The sequence below is a fragment of the Haplochromis burtoni genome, unplaced genomic scaffold (assembly GCF_018398535.1).
Source record: "Haplochromis burtoni strain Fernald_Lab_line unplaced genomic scaffold, NCSU_Asbu1 Contig_50, whole genome shotgun sequence".
Classification (NCBI taxonomy): domain Eukaryota; kingdom Metazoa; phylum Chordata; class Actinopteri; order Cichliformes; family Cichlidae; genus Haplochromis; species Haplochromis burtoni.
The window spans coordinates 2,273,155-2,288,845 of NW_024582411.1; the positions used below are offsets into that span (position 1 = coordinate 2,273,155).

The 15,691-nt window shown below is 38.8% G+C and overlaps 3 protein-coding genes across 8 annotated transcripts in view; all 3 read left to right on the plus strand.

The window, feature by feature from the left end:
* The window catches only part of scube2 (signal peptide, CUB domain, EGF-like 2), a 21,179-nt gene extending 16,509 nt beyond the window's left edge, over nucleotides 1-4,670 (plus strand). For all 5 annotated transcript variants that reach the window (XM_042220559.1, XM_005936499.3, XM_005936502.3 and 2 more), the window contains 6 exons: nucleotides 16-183; nucleotides 654-815; nucleotides 906-1,103; nucleotides 1,396-1,548; nucleotides 2,180-2,259; nucleotides 3,525-4,670. In XM_042220559.1, the coding sequence (XP_042076493.1) occupies nucleotides 16-183; nucleotides 654-815; nucleotides 906-1,103; nucleotides 1,396-1,548; nucleotides 2,180-2,259; nucleotides 3,525-3,671 (908 nt within the window). In that variant the 3' untranslated portion in view covers nucleotides 3,672-4,670. The remainder of the gene's footprint in view (nucleotides 1-15; nucleotides 184-653; nucleotides 816-905; nucleotides 1,104-1,395; nucleotides 1,549-2,179; nucleotides 2,260-3,524) is intronic.
* Nucleotides 4,671-7,225: 2,555 nt separating this feature from the next.
* tmem9b (TMEM9 domain family, member B) lies at nucleotides 7,226-13,137 on the plus strand. The gene is made up of 5 exons (XM_005936504.3): nucleotides 7,226-7,491; nucleotides 8,735-8,826; nucleotides 8,930-9,038; nucleotides 9,333-9,467; nucleotides 11,991-13,137. The coding sequence occupies exons 1-5, from the start codon at nucleotides 7,420-7,422 to the stop codon at nucleotides 12,144-12,146; spliced, it is 564 nt and encodes a 187-aa protein (XP_005936566.1). The 5' UTR covers nucleotides 7,226-7,419; the 3' UTR covers nucleotides 12,147-13,137.
* A 1,551-nt stretch (nucleotides 13,138-14,688) lies between these two features.
* dennd2b (DENN domain containing 2B) overlaps nucleotides 14,689-15,691 on the plus strand; it is a 56,932-nt gene continuing 55,929 nt past the window's right edge. Inside the window, exon 1 of one of the 2 annotated variants that reach the window (XM_042220565.1) lies at nucleotides 14,689-14,813. The gene's annotated coding sequence lies outside the window, so the exon portion shown is untranslated. The remainder of the gene's footprint in view (nucleotides 14,814-15,691) is intronic. The other variant, XM_042220566.1, reaches the window with a different exon arrangement.

The window sequence follows — 15,691 nt, forward strand, 5'->3', positions numbered from 1 at the left end:
TGTGTGTGTGTGTAGGTCAGTGTTCCCCTGGTCAGCACTCCCACGATGGCTTCATGCCCTGCCAGCTCTGTCCACCTGGAACGTACCAACCAGAGGTGGGGCGCACCTCCTGCTTCCCCTGTGGAGGGGACCTGGGCACCCGGCGCATCGGGGCTGTCTCATTTCAGGAGTGTGAGACCAAAGGTATGAAAGATTTTAGTTATGTCACTGGATATAAAACCTAATAACGTCTGCCTGGTATATTTTAGCTTTCGCTTTAGTTTAGCTTTAATATAAACGAAGGGTTTAAATGGTTCTTTTGGAGCCGAGAACGTTTATGAAAGCCTGCCAGACTTGTGAAATAAAGTGAACCATCTGTTGTTTTGGGGATTTGAAGTCTTTTTTTGTGACTTCAAAACACTGTGTAGCATTTGGAGGTGTTGATAGGGACTCTGCTGCCCTCTGCAGCTGTTGTATGGTTTTTACCAGGCACAGAGAGTTTCCGTTCTAACTCAAGCGCAGAGTTTTTTGTTGTTGTGTTTTGTTTTTTTTTATGTATAACGTTTTAACTGAAGATTTTTCAGGTATAATGTAGGATACGATTTTTTTTGTACCCCGAATGTTGGTGGCATTAAATCAGCTAACAGCTCTATCGCTGGCCTTTGCTCCTGCAGTGCAGTGCTCTCCAGGACATTACTACAACACCAGCACACACCGCTGCATTCGCTGCCCAATGGGCACATATCAAGGGGATTTTGGTCAGAACTACTGTGTCACCTGCCCTGGAAACACCACCACCGACTATGATGGTTCCACTAACATCATGCAGTGCAAAAGTATGTATATCTGTAGGGGGTGGGGCGGGGTTTTAGTTTCCAATATTAGAATTCCATTTGAGATATTTTTAATTTTTGTGTCACTTACAGACCGACGATGTGGAGGAGAGCTCGGGGATTTTACAGGTTACATCGAATCTCCCAACTACCCGGGAAACTATCCTGCGAATATCGAGTGCACTTGGATCATTAACCCTCCCCCCAAACGCAGGATCCTTATTGTTGTCCCTGAAATCTACCTGCCTATTGAGGATGAATGTGGAGACTACTTGGTGATGAGAAAAAGCGGTGAGTTCTACTGTGTTTGTGCCATTTAACTAACAAATAAAATATAACACAGGGGTTTTAGGTTGGATTTGCTTTGGTTTGGGCTCAAGTTACGATTATGATCCTTTTTTTAAAACGCTATAATCCTCAGAAGTTATGAAAACAAGTGTCTGCTTACAATATAGTCTGTGTGTACAGAGCAGAATGAATCGGCACAGTGGTAGAAAAACATCTCTTAATGTCATAAGAGTGGTTTTCATATTCATCAGTAGTTACGTATTAAGGCATTTCCTCTGTGCTTCTTTCCTCACAGCTCTCCCCAACTCTGTGACGACCTACGAGACGTGTCAGACGTACGAACGTCCCATTGCCTTCACCTCCCGCTCCAAGAGGCTTTGGATACAGTTCAGGTCCAATGAGGGAAACAGCGGCAAAGGCTTCCAGGTTCCATATGTGACGTATGATGGTGAGATGATTTGTCTTGGAAATAAGATTAATACTGTAATTCCATGTAAGTTCACAACCTTGTCCCACCAAACCAGCGCACACTATATTGTGTCTCTCATTTTTCCAATATAAATTACTGAAATCCTCATTTTCATTCAGCATTTATCTTTCAGAAGCAGAGCAAAGTGTTTTCATTTCATTCATGCAGAATTTGGCCTGGCAGGAATCTTTTTCTTTTTTTTTTCTTTTTTTTAATGGCCCAGAAGAGACGATGTGTGCTGGGTGCCATTACGACCCATAGTTATTTGAAATTGGTACATGGTGTCCTCCCTGAGGATTATCAGAGACAACTTGGAAAAAGATGTCTGTGGGTTTTTGTCCCTTGTTTTTGGGGGGTGGGGTGTAACGAACACTGTGTGCCTCGTTCGTTTAAGAGGGGGAAAAAAAATCTGCCCCTGCCTGTAGAAACTGCGGTTTCCATTAAATCTTCTGTAGGGTTCTACATTTGTTTTATCATTTGTTTGTTTTTTTGAACAATCCCTTTTAAATTTGATGAATTGAGAAAGAATAAACCCATGATACCTCTGAATATTGTTTAAATCTAGTTTGTTTTTTCTTACTAAGCTATTTGTGAACGTTATTTGTTTCAGAGGACTACCAAGAGTTGATAGAAGACATCGTCAGAGATGGAAGATTATATGCTTCAGAGCATCACCAGGAAATACTTAAGGTATCGGGATTTTATAATTATATTATACAAATGTTTAACAGGGAGCACTTTGGTCTCCAGCCTGAGTAGGTCTAAAATACCTAAAACCTTTAGTGTAAGCTGTATATATTTACATTTATCCATTACTTTCATCTTTTAAAGCATTGCATTCCTGACTTACTAACCTGCTCATTAAGAGTTTTAGCTGTTTTATCTCATGGGCTATTTTCAGCTGACCATTTAGACTTTATTTGACAAAGATCAGCTGGCCAGTTTTGAGTCCTCACTGTGTTAGTGGTTTGGCTCCAGTGACCATGTAGCACCCTCTTTTGGGAACAAGTAGAAATACAGAGTACCGCTCACATGAACCCATAAGAGCCCCGACCCCTTTTATTGTCAAGAAAACTGTGAGAGAGCAAGTGTTGAAACTTTAATAGGAACTTCCCTCTGTGTGTAAAGGGACAGTGACACCTGTGTCACTGTGGTTTCCTATGTGTAAAAATTACATACTGTAAGTCTGTGAAGGTTCTCAGTCATCCAGGTCATCGTAGTCTAAGGAGCTTGGAAAGAAAAGCATCTGGACTTCTTTAAGTTGCTTGAAGACGTTTCACCTCTCATCCGAGAAGCTTCTTCAGTTCTAAGGGTCAAATGGTGGAGAGTCCCAGATATAAACCTAGTGGGAGTGACCCCCTAAAGAGGGACAAAGGACCCCCTGATGATCCTCTACCTAATCACGTGTCCAAAATGTGAACATTCACATTTTGGACAGAGAGGACAGACTGTTTGAATAGAGGAGTGAAAGAAGCCATCTATGTCCACTGTGAGCGACCATCTTTGAACAGAGGCGCTGGTTTACAACACCAACTGTCTGCCATCTATAATCCAGTTTTGAGATTCCTTCCCAGACACCTTAACGCCCACTCACATCCTGGGCCATCTGACCTCAGGAAATCACATGAAAGGGTGGGGCCAGGTTTCACAATGAGCTCCCCCGAAACCGTGGCTGATCGTGACCTACACCCGTTTTCACACCTTGGCTCGTGTGATTAGGTAGAGGATCATCGGGGGGTCCTTTGTCCCTCTTTGGGGGGAAACTCCCACTGGGTTTAAATCTGGGACTCTCCACCATTTGACCCTTAGAACTGAAGAAGCTTCTCGGATGAGAGGTGAAACGTCTTCAAGCAACTTAAAGAAGTCCAGACGCTTTTCTTTCCAAGCTCCTTTGACTACATACTGTAAGGAATTCTTTTGGATAACACACTTTTTTTTTTTTTTTTTTCCCTCAGGACAAGAAGCTCATGAAGGCACTGTTTGACGTGCTGGCTCACCCACAAAACTTCTTCAATTATACAGCGCAAGACTCGAGAGAAATGTTCCCCAAATCCTTCATTCGCTTCCTGCGGTCCAAAGTCCTGAGGTTCCTTCGTCCTTAAAAAAATAAAATAAAAAGTTGCCACAAGGTTCCAGGATTTTTTCATAATAAGCTTAAATTAGAAACTGGACCCTCTTATGTGTTTTATCAATTGACCCCTGCGCATTCTAAGGTTACGTGTTGGACAAGAGGACCGCACCTGATGAAACGATCCCAATGGAAAAGTGAAATTTTTAACTGAGGAAGTAGTACAAACCACAGATCTATATGGGCTTCCTCGGAGAGGAATTAGGAGATCTCATTTGGAAAATACTTCTAACAGCAGATGAATGACATTATACGGCCCTTTAAATTTTAAAGTTGGGATTTAAATTCCAAATTGGGTATTTGAATGTTGAGAAATACTGTACATGGCGGCATTATGGGACTCTTTAATTGCATTTGGATGAAAAACAAATATGATAGACGAACAGATATATGCTGAATGTCAGTAACACTGTATATAGGTTTAGGTTTAACATTTAGTTTTTTAACATGGCCTGCACAGGTAGGCATGAAATACTGACAGAAATACTGCAAAAATGTCAGGAACAAATAGCGCACACAAGTTTTCTTGGGGAAATTAGCACTGCAAAAGAAGTAGCCCTGCCACAAAAGCAATTATTCTGATGAATGTCTTGTATATGATGTAAAAAGTTCTAGGTGAAACGCTAATGTTTTGTAGCAGCTACATACACTTTAATGGTATAGCATGGCTGCGTTTGCTGTTGGCTCACGTATTTGGTCTTCTAAGGTGTCTGGATGAGCACTGCTGTTCTTTAAAAAATACTTTTTCCTTTCCAAAACTAGTCACAAGACAATGACTGCTTCAGCTAGGTCACTAGCAACCAAAGACAACGAATTACTCTGCAGAGAAACGGAACAATTTGTGATGCCATGAATACATGAAAAGTTCTGTAAAATAGAAGTAAACTATATTTACCTCTCCTAGATGAAACAAGTATGTATATTTTTATGATTTTGTACATCGAATGTGCTGTAAATAAAGACCGAAAACTGATTTCCACCACTTTCAACCACTTTTTCTCATTTCTGTACAAGTTCATGTGTTTGTATATGTTTAACACCTCCAGAGGAATAATAAAGTTGGTCTTTATTAAGTATTATTATTATTATTATTATTGAGTTAGTAGGTAGAACTTTTGAGATAAAATGCTTGCAAGAAAAAAACATGATTATTTTATCAAAAATGATATGGAGACAGGGATAAACTAGAGTAATAAGAGTAACAAGGTTGCACATAATTTGGATTTATCTTGGATAATAAAAGATGTTTCATCACTGAAAAAAACCCCCAATCTTCCATAGTTATAAAGGCCATTTTACAGTTGCAGGACATTTTCTATCAACCCCATGAATTTGAAAAGAATCTATATGAAAAAAGTGGTGCGAAAATATTTATAATGCAAAATAGTTCTTGAGCACAAGTGTAAATGCTAAAAAAGAAAATTATAAAGAAATTATAAAAATAAATGGTCGATTTGTTTATTTATCTTAGCGTTTTAATTGAGTTGAGATTTTATGTATATAGCGCCAAAACACAATGCACTTTAGAATGTAAGGTAAAGACTCTACAATGATAATATAATAATTGTTTTCCAAGAAGAATGACCCACCTGGTGTTCCCCGGACCAGAGTTTGATACACCTGCTCTTTACCAGCTTGTCTAACCGAAGGGTGCGTTCGATCTATCTTCACGTGACGTGGCGGAGCGTGGGGGTGGCTTACTGGGCTTAAGCCCGGGTTGTTTTGTTCAGAAGCCCGGGGTCTTTTGGAGTGTAATTTTTTCATAGTTAGATGCCTGGCTGACAACTGTATAAAAAAAAACTACACACAATATTCGAAGCACATAGTGCACACTGTGGGAATTTACAACTGTGCGTAAATCCCCCCTAATATTGGTATGATCCGAGCTCAGGCACTAAGCGGGGCGGGGCAGCTGCTGCCTATGAGTCGCTGTTGGAGAAACGGAGCTAGGCAGACAGAGGAGAACTGAAGTTTGACCAGGTACCAAAGCAAATCATTCGTACTGTACAAATAATGTAAATATGACGGTGTATCACGAAAGATTGATATCAAACTGATCACTTGACCCATATTACGTTACTTGCTCTTCAAGTGAATCAACAAATGGCGAAATGAAAAGCCGAACAACAACAATGCTGTTTCTTTAGAGAGTCTTAGCTTACATGTGTGTTTATTTCATATTTTCAGTTGTTACCCTCCACGGCTAAATAAATCGGTTTCAGTAATGCACTGATATACAAGAATGGACATAAGGAGCTTCTTTCAAAGAAAAAACTCTGGTATATTTTATATATTATGCTTTGTATGTTGTTCAGTATATTTCTATGCAAAACAAGAGGAATTTCAATACACAGCAGTATATTCACAGTTGAAACCAGATATTTACATACACTTTATGGAAAACACAAGAACATTTTTTTACTGTACAACATCAATTTAGAGTAAACTTGTTTTGTTTTGGTTAAATAAATATTGAAATATCTTTTGAATTAGTTAAATGTCAGAATAAAGAGAGACAGAGCTGTCTATTTTTTATCACTTTCATCAAATTTAGGATTACATATACACTAAGTTTATTGTTAATTAATAAGAAAACTCCAGACGATTCCATTCTGAGCTGAAGAAGCTTCTGATAGATTAGTAGAGTCCATGTGAGTAAATTGGTGGCACAGCTGTGGATGCATATAAGGCAAAACACAGAGCCTGTTTCTTTGAAATGAGAAAATCCAGAGATGTCAACCAAAACACCAGAAAAAGAACTGTGGAGCTCCATAAGTGTGGCTCAATTTGGAATACAATTTGGTGCCATTTACAATTAAGCAATACAGATAGTTTCTCTCTTTACTCTTAAAGTTAACAAATATGTTTTTTATATTTATCAATCTAAAAAAAATAAACATTTAGTCTGATTTGTCTGTTACAATTAAAAAAGTGTTTGTGTTTTGATCTGAAGAGTGTGTGTAAATATCTGGTTTCAACTGTATATTTGATGATTGTCAGCACAAAGAGGGAGAGAGAGGAACAGAGAGGGAGAGAGAGGAGAATGAGGACAGAACAGAGATGGAACAAGAGCAGGTGAGACACATGTTAGTCAAATGCTTGTTTACCAAAAGTATCACCGTATCATAGGTACTCATGTATCTCGTACCTAGTGTTTCTTTTTAGGTTTACTATTTTTCAAATTCTACATTTATTAAGTTATGCAGGCTTGTTTGCACAACAAGGCTAAATAATTATATAAAAAAATCCCACATGCATACTACCCTTTAGGGCTAAGCCCCCGGGTGTTTCAAATGTCTGGCTCCGCCTCTGTTCACGTCCTTAGCAGTTCAGTTTACTTTTATTGGTTTTTTTGTTTGTTTGTTTGTTTTTGTAGAAATATAACCCAATTAATTGAAAGTAACTGGTTTAAATGTTGGATAATATTTCGAACAACCTTTGATGGGCGACAAACAAGCAGCTATTTGGCATTATCTGAAATGTCCCGCCCGCCGGACATCGTTTATTATGTCTTTAACCAAGCACAGCCCGCTCAGTACTGTGTGCGGAAGACAACCGCCATTTCCGGACATTACAAGTCAGCTGCTAGGAAGCTGACGATTGTTGCTGTTTAGTTAGCTTGATGGCTAATCTCGTCAGTTGTTAGGGTTTGCTTCACACTGCTGGAGCTGTTCGTGGAAACATTTGGACCTGTGTTGTTAACGAGCTGCACTCCTGTAAACATGAAGTGGGTGTTTTTTCTCGAGGCTCTCCTCCTGGCTTGTTTTGTGCTGCTGAGCCAAGTGACAGCGAAGGTAAGGCTGACGTTAGCAGACTTAGCTAGCTATGTGGAGGAAATGGTGATGATGGCTGGATGAAATGAAATGCCTTTTTCTTTCAATCTCCTCTAAACGATGACTTGTCGCTGTGGGTTTGACAGTTGGATGTCAGAAAAGTTAACTAATGCGCGAATGTGGCTGCTATGTTTGCTGCTTGATGGTGAGGATGTAGAACAGAAAAAAGAGGCTATTTATCCCGAAGTTGGCAAGTTCCTGTGTTAACAGCGGCCAAAACATTAAACATAAAGCTGGATAAAATACATTACGACAGGACGAAAGGGGTCAGTAAAGTAGGAGCACAGTTAAATAGAGAAAAGTGAAGGAGTTCAGTATCTAAATAAAATAATGACACTCCATCTAAAAAAAAAAAGTGAGTAAAAACCAAAGATGCAGGTATTGTCACGTGACTGTACTGAATGCGTGTGACATCTGTAACCTGTATCGACATAACTATAATAACCAGTGTTATGGTTGAGTAAGCAGGTTCAACAAACTGTGTCTGACCATAAAGTCCAAGTTGATTACCTCTCACACGGGCAACTCTTGAGTTTTAAGTTCGAGAAAGCCAGAGTTCAGCTGCCTGAGTTTGTTCACCCCAGAGTTTAATTGCTTCAATGCAGGCTCTCCATTTGAATCCATCTATCTTAAAAACAGCATCGCGGCATTTTATTCAGCATCGTCCACTCAGTCATCATTTACTCAGGTTTACTTTTCATTAACAGATCAATCCTAACAAACACACTCCTGGTTTTACTAATTTGATGGCTGATAGAAGCTGTTATTAAATGAAAATTTAAAAAATAAAAAAGAGACAAGCAACCTCCTTCTGCCATGTTATGGGTGTTGATGTTGTATAGTCTGTCCATCAGAGGGCACTAAACATCTTCCCTGTTGGCAACACTGATTGAAACGGCACAAACACAACAATCAGCTAATCTGAGCAGAGCTGGGCAGAATGTAAACGAGTAAATTAATAACCACACGAAAAAATATTAATGAATCTGTTTATGTTTTCTTTGTCTGAAAGAAAAGGAAATCATCTGATATATCAGAATGTCAGATTATTAAATGAACAAATATAAATATTGGGCTTAAATATCCTCTAAGTTTATTTTGGGATGATTTGCATAATAATGAAATGTGTAGGCTTTTGTGTACCATATATTGTGCAAATGTGTTTGACAAACAAAAAAATAAACATTTGCCGTCTCTGTTGCAGAATTCAGAGGACATCCGCTGTAAATGCATCTGTCCGCCGTACCGAGAAGTCGAGGGTCAAATCTACAAACAAAATGTCTCTCTTAAGGACTGGTATGCTAACAAATCCGTCGCTGTGTTTCTCTCAATGATGCAAGTTGTCCTTGGTCTGTTTAGCTGAAAAGCTGAAAGCTTGTTAATTTTAATGTTTCGTCAGCAACTGTCTCCACGTGGTTGATCCCATGCCAGTGGACGGGAAAGATGTGGAGGCGTACTGTTTACGCTGTGAGTGTAAATATGAAGAGAGGAGCTCGGGGACCATTAAGGTAAGTTCAAGTTAGATCAAAGAGTCGTGGTTGTTTTTTCTTTGCTGTGACGCAGGGCTGTATCTAATGATTGAGTTTTAGTTTTATAGTCTTATTGTCCTTTTATTGTGACGCCTCTCTTTTGTCTAAAGCAAAATGCAAAAATGAAAAACAGCCAGCCTATCATGTGACTCATGCTGTGTGTGACTTAGTGGATTATTGTTCAGCTTAGAGGACACCTGATTGTTTCAGTGACTTTTTTTTTTTCTAAACTAGGAAACGAGCAATCCCACAGTAATTGTTTCTTATTTTCAGTTTACCATCATAATGTACCTGTCCATTTTGGGTCTGCTGCTGCTCTACATGGTCTACCTGACTCTCCTGGAGCCCATGTTGAAGAGGCGTCTGTTTGGGCACTCGCAGCTTATACAGAGCGACGATGATGTTGGGGTATGTGGTCCCTTTAATTTTACAGCACTCCACCTGAGAGCATTGTTGTATAGTTTCTTTTCACTGCTGCTGCGCCACTCTTCTGCTCCTTTTATGAGGATTTTTATGTGGACCCATTGGCCGAAATGTCACATGGGAGTCATCCTTTGTAGGTAAACTTTAAAAGTTTACAAGTGCCTCTGTTAATTTTCAAACCCTTTTTTGGTGCTGTGCTGAAAATGCCTCAAGTGAATCTGAACGCATGTTTCAAGCAAAGACTGGAGAACACGGTAGTTACTACAATCGCAGGCAAACACGGGAGCAGGGAGGATCTAAAACAAGCTGTAACTACCTTCTGTTCACAACATAGTTAAAAGAAAGCTGATGACAGCTGCTACATTACTGATGGTGAAATCGTGATTATTTATAAGAACATGGGCATGACAAAGATCTGGGACAGGAAGTGTGGTTGTGGTGCAGCGGGTGAGAACACAACCTATGATGTGAAAAAGTAGTGGTGAAGCTTTAGGTTTCCTGCTGCTGCAGATTCACGTGAAAATAATTTAATTTGTGAAATATGAGTTGACCCTTACTGTAACATACTCACAGGAAATGCAGTGTATGGGTCAGTAAGCTTAGCACTTACTGCTATCGTTCATCAGGACGAGCTGATGCTCATTTTCTGCATTTTTTCCACTGTGGAAACGATTAAAATGAACGAAGAGCTTCACTCGGCAGGAAGGAAACGAATTCCTCAGAGAGATGACCAACTCCTGTCAATATTCCCAGCTGTTTACCAACTGATACCATAGGAGACATAAAATCAGATCAGAGTTATTCACAAATTGATGGAAACAGGCTGATTATGTTATTATTTTTAAATAAGATAAAGATATTTTGGTTTTAGTCGTCCTCACCATCAAAATCTGTGAGCTCAAACATTGTCTGATGCCACCAGGTGTCACCTAATTGACATGACTGAAAGGATTCCCACTTTAACGTGTCAGTTTTCAAAGTCAAACATTGGTCTGTTTATTACATTTGTTCATGCTGCTCGCTTGCTGCACAGTGAACAATCAGCCTGAGTTTGTGTTTTCATTAATCTGTACTTTTTAAAAGCCAGAACACACTCATATGCAGTATCAAGTAGGAGAAAGAAACAAAAAGGAAACAGTTCAGTAGATTCCTGACTTCTTGCTGTTTTCTCTTTTTAATTATTTAATAAAAAGGCACTGTGAAAATGCTCAAATTTCTTCATAAGAGCAGACAGTTTGGTTGTTTTAATTTAATTTCCAGTCTGAAAGACTGTTTAGAGAAAAAAGCAGTGACTACCTTTGACTGTGGGAGGTGGGTGCAAAGCGGTCTCACTGTGTTTCACTGGCAAAGTTTAGGCAACAAGAATTGTGGTGTTTGTCTTATACTGTACAAAAAGCTAATGCTGCCACTAAAAGTTTAAGATTTGTCAGTATATTGTTTTTCTGGTGAATAAGCTGACAACAAACAGCTGAGGTGCTGCGTTGTCTTGTTTATCCCAAAGCCTGTAGTCAAAATTCAGACCACATGTTTCTCCTGTGCTCTAACATGAATTAGATGAAGAAAAAAAAAATTGCAAGCAAAACCAATAAAAGCGGAAGGACTCCTGCAACATTAATTATAGAGGAAATGGTGGGCTTGTAATGTTTAGTGCTCGATACAGAGAGACTGTCTGACTAAAGCTCTTGCTTTTAGTCAGACAGGGCTTTTCCTTTCCCATCCTCACAACATAATCCCATAGCCATTTTTTACTTAAATAATATCCAGTAAAGAAGATTATTATAGTTATACATCTGGATACATTTTAGCTAACTACACTAGACTTTTTAAAAGAAAAAAAGATTTTGTGAACTCTGAAAACTAAAATAAAGTTTTAGTAAATTATAAAGTTTTAGGGTTTAGTTTTAGTGTTTGTTAGTTTAGTAAAATTTCATTACAACTTGCCTTATGAGGCGTTTATGGACATGTTTATTGGGACTCTGGGTGTCTTACAAGACTGTTAATTAACTTCTTTCCAAAAGTTTTGTTTTACCTTACTGATTTTCTAAATCTTGCCTCTGACACATTGCCGCCATGCAACAATTTAAAAGCCTTAAACTAGCAGTGAAACTTATAAAACTAAACATTTTCAAACAATAAAAACCAAAACTGAAATCAGAAAATCCACTCTGGACACCAACAGAAACCAAACTGAATTGAAAACACTCATAATAAAGTAAATGTGAAAGGAAACTAGAAAATACAAAGCTATAACAACACTCCACCGGAGACTAGGCTTTTGTTAATTTAAATGATTTTCACTGCTAACCCGGCTTGAGCAGCTGTCAGCATACATACACATCCCAAACAGAGGACATCTACATGTGTGTTAACTGTGTTGTTTTTATTAGTTGTTGTTGTTTTCAAGACGGTCATTAAAATGTACATTTGAGTCTTAAAAAGAACTAGCGAGACGCTTGTGTTTGACGTACATCAGACTTTTTAATCTCACTGTGTTAACTTTGTTTTCAGGACCAGCAGCCGTTCGCCAACGCTCACAACGTGCTGTCCCGGTCACACTCTCGATCCAACGTCCTGAACAAAGTGGAGCATGCCCAGCAGCGCTGGAGGAGGCAGGTCCAGGAACAGAGGAAATCTGTGTTTGACCGCCATGTTGTTCTCAGTTAAAAACCGTGATTAAGTAAATGGTGGAGCAAAAAAACAACAATAACAGAAAAACACTGTGACAGACGCCCTCCAATTATATCGCTTCGTTTCTCTCATTTCTGAATCAAATCTAAACGTGTGTGGTGCATCAGAGGTGGACATAGGTAAGAAATCATTCCCGGCTCTGGTTTAGTCTGCAGGCAACACACGAGGTTACTCTGAATAAATTTCTTGCACAGTTTAAATACACAGACCTAAAACACAATTTATTCTTTGACTAATGAATCTGAGCTAAGAGTCCTCTTAGTCCAAAGAAGTCTGATTACACTTGATTTCTGAACAAAACATCCAGATGTTGGTCATAACTGGCTGTTACCTTGTTGGCATTTAGCGGGGTCGATAGTTTCCACCCTAAAACAAACACGATCACTGCTCTCACCATGGGAGCAAAAAGGAAAAAAAAAATCATGTAAAATACTCCTGCTTTAAAAATGCATGTTTTATAAATAAATCTTTTCTAAATGTGTTTACGATCCTTCCTTCCTACCATGATTATTAATGTCTCATAACTGGTGTGAAATTAATCATTTTAATGAACTGAATTAAATTTGGTAACTGAACAAGTAGTTTCCCTGAACCTTATTGCAGAAATCAATGTGATTTCCTCTCGATGTCATAATGAACTTACAGTAGCTGTGCTATTGGTTATCGGCTCTTAGTGGCCCTTTAAAATCTGTGCCCTCTCCAACTGCCTAAATGTAGCGTCACGTCTTTTGGTTTAGCAGGTTTTTTTGGGGGGTTTTAAACGCTTGGTCAAACGTCACGTCCACAGTCAGTGTCCTAGTTGTCTAACAGGCAGGGTTTCTGTGACAGAATTTATTTTGTGTATAGTTTGTGTGAGTACATGGGCAGAGTGGATGAACTGCCATCGCTGGGAGACATTTGAAAGTGTTCTTAACTATTGTATATGTGGTACCTTTAACTTTGAAATAAAGTTCTGTAATATTTGTGATTCTTGCACTTGTAATCTGTTCGTTACATTGGTCCCAGGTCAGCCCTGAGAAAACACATTTAACTACTAGTTTGTTGTTATTTATTACGATTTATATATTTGGGGGTTTTTTGTTTTTGTTTTTTTGAGCTGACTGATATGCTGCAGACGTCCCAGGACAAAGATAAAATACCAACTTACTTTAGAACAAAGACGATCATTGTATCTACACCAGAATCCTGCCCGGGTTCAGGTCATGTTTGTCACATGTTAATCACAAAAGAGCCACAAAAAAGCAGGAACCATATGAGGCTCCTCATCATTTTAGCTTTTATTTCAACATACGTGTTAATAAACAATACAACTGGTAACCAAGTCATCACAAAGAGGGGGCGTTTGTAGATACGAGATTGGAGGAAAGCTTGATTTAGGGCTTTGGTGATGGCATAAATTGATGTAGATCTGACGCGGAAGCATAATTCTCATGTAACCCTGTAACACTGGTACTTATAACACCCAACAGCATCAGATGATAGCATGGATAGGACCAAGAGAAGTTTTTATTCATATATATGTGTATATATGTATCTATATCAACTGACTGAGTATGTTTACATCAGGTACTTTATTTTAGTTATACAACTTGTGCACTATTAAGCTGCTTGATTTGGATTACAGGTTTTACTCAAGTAAAACGTCTTAATAGCTCAGCCCCCCGCCCCCGACTTCTCAAAACACAAAATTATGTTTAGATGTTGTAAGAGGGTGTGAATCATGTCAGATTTTCTACACCAGATTTCTGCACTGATTTTTGGTTGTGATTAAATATACAGATTTCCTGTAGCCCCCCCCGCGAGCTTTGTTCTTGGTCTCCTGTGGCAAGAACGAGGCAAGAATCCTGGAAACACCCCGGTCTCAAAGTTAGTTGGGAAGCCTCCCTTCAGTGACAGCGTGTATACGATTTTTCTAAACTCTGACAATCACTTTAAATCGTTTAAATCCACAAGTCAACCAAACTAAGAAAAACAATAGATTAAAAAAAAAAGGAGAAACCTTTCTGCTTGAATGCATTTCTGGGAACCGTGGAGACAAACATCTCCCAAACTTTGACATGTTAGTAATCCAGCCTTAAATACCTCGTTTTTTTTTTAAAGTGTTCTTTTGTCTGGTGCTTTTCTGGCTTAGTAAATCTCTGTTTTCATAACTTGTCCTCTCTGTGTTGGCAACAGTTTTTCTACCAATGGAAAAATACTAATTTGGGATTCAGCTTGGTCAATAAAAAAAACTCGACAGGCTTTTTCTTCTTCTTCTTTTACTTCTCATCTTGACATAGTAACCCATTAAGTTACCGTGTCATGATGAAAATTTGGATTTCGCAGAGAAAAGTCCTATACAAGCATTCAAACCAGTTAAATTGCAGATGTTTGATAACTCCAACCATCTTCTTTTCATTTAACTCAGTGATTTCCATACAGCTACGTCATCGTTTCCTGTGCAGTCCGCTTTTCCTTTTTTCCCTTCTCTCTCTCTCTGCATGCAGTTCTACCGAGAAGACTATTTTCCCCAGTAAAAAAAAATATAGCAGTTTTCAAGCTGCACACATACACACACACACACAGAGAGAGAGAGAGAGAGCGACACGGGCTCTGTGCAAGAATGGATCAGTGACCGAACTGAGCTCCAAGAAAGAAAGTCAGGTAGGCTTTGTTTCTTTGTTTTACCTCCCTAAATGTTCTTTGTATAGAAATCTAACCAAACTTTCCTTTTTTAAAAGTAAGCTGTAGTTTTTGCAGCAGATTTAGAGAGTTTCTGTGAAGAAAAACAGCTGAACGGAACGATACCTTAGTCATTTTTGATATAATTAAGGTGTGTGACTAAAAAAAAAATTCGCAGATAGTGATTTAGATCGATGTCAGATGATAACTTCAGTGTTTAATGTTTATGTGGGAAAGTAGCTCTTCTCAGTTTTACTGTTGCACTTGCATCTACGAGCCTACAGGGGTCGCCTCAGACTTTGAATTTGATCCAGTGCAGAATCGATGGCTTTTACATCCATCTGTGTTTATTTTATTTCATGCCCCAACAAGCTCCCGTTCAATTTTTTAAATGACTTTCCCAGGTATTTTCCCACACACACACAGACAGTCATGTTTCCATATCTCCACAATACATTACACTGACTTACATTCATTTTGCTGTTGTTACCTCAAGCCAAGTCTTCTTAAAATGCACTGATTTTGTTATTTAGAGTCTATATTTGTACCCACAAGAAAGCCAGATCCTCGGAATGAGATGGTTATGTCAACATAAATATTGTATATAATATGTGCATACTCAGTATATGAAATGTTACCCCGTATCGCTGCATTCAAGGTTTCTGATTCAGTTCGGACTGATGTTGTGGCTGCTGTGTGGTCAGAAGCTGAAATGCCATGAGATAAAGGAATGTCCTTGTACTAAACTGTTCTGCTTGCTGCTCCGCCAGCACATCATGTTGTGAAAGCTGCAGCTATTCAGAGCATTTTTAGAAACAATAACATCTTATTGTTACTTTGACTGAGAGAACAAGAAAAGT

Bases quoted from the DNA above. Each gene is read 5' to 3' on its own strand.
- tmem9b (XM_005936504.3), top strand. From the start codon at position 7,420: ATGAAGTGGGTGTTTTTTCTCGAGGCTCTCCTCCTGGCTTGTTTTGTG. The intron at 7,492-8,734 runs GTAAGGCTGACG...TCTCTGTTGCAG, and splicing joins TGAGCCAAGTGACAGCGAAG to AATTCAGAGGACATCCGCTG. The intron at 8,827-8,929 runs GTATGCTAACAA...ATGTTTCGTCAG, and splicing joins AATGTCTCTCTTAAGGACTG to CAACTGTCTCCACGTGGTTG.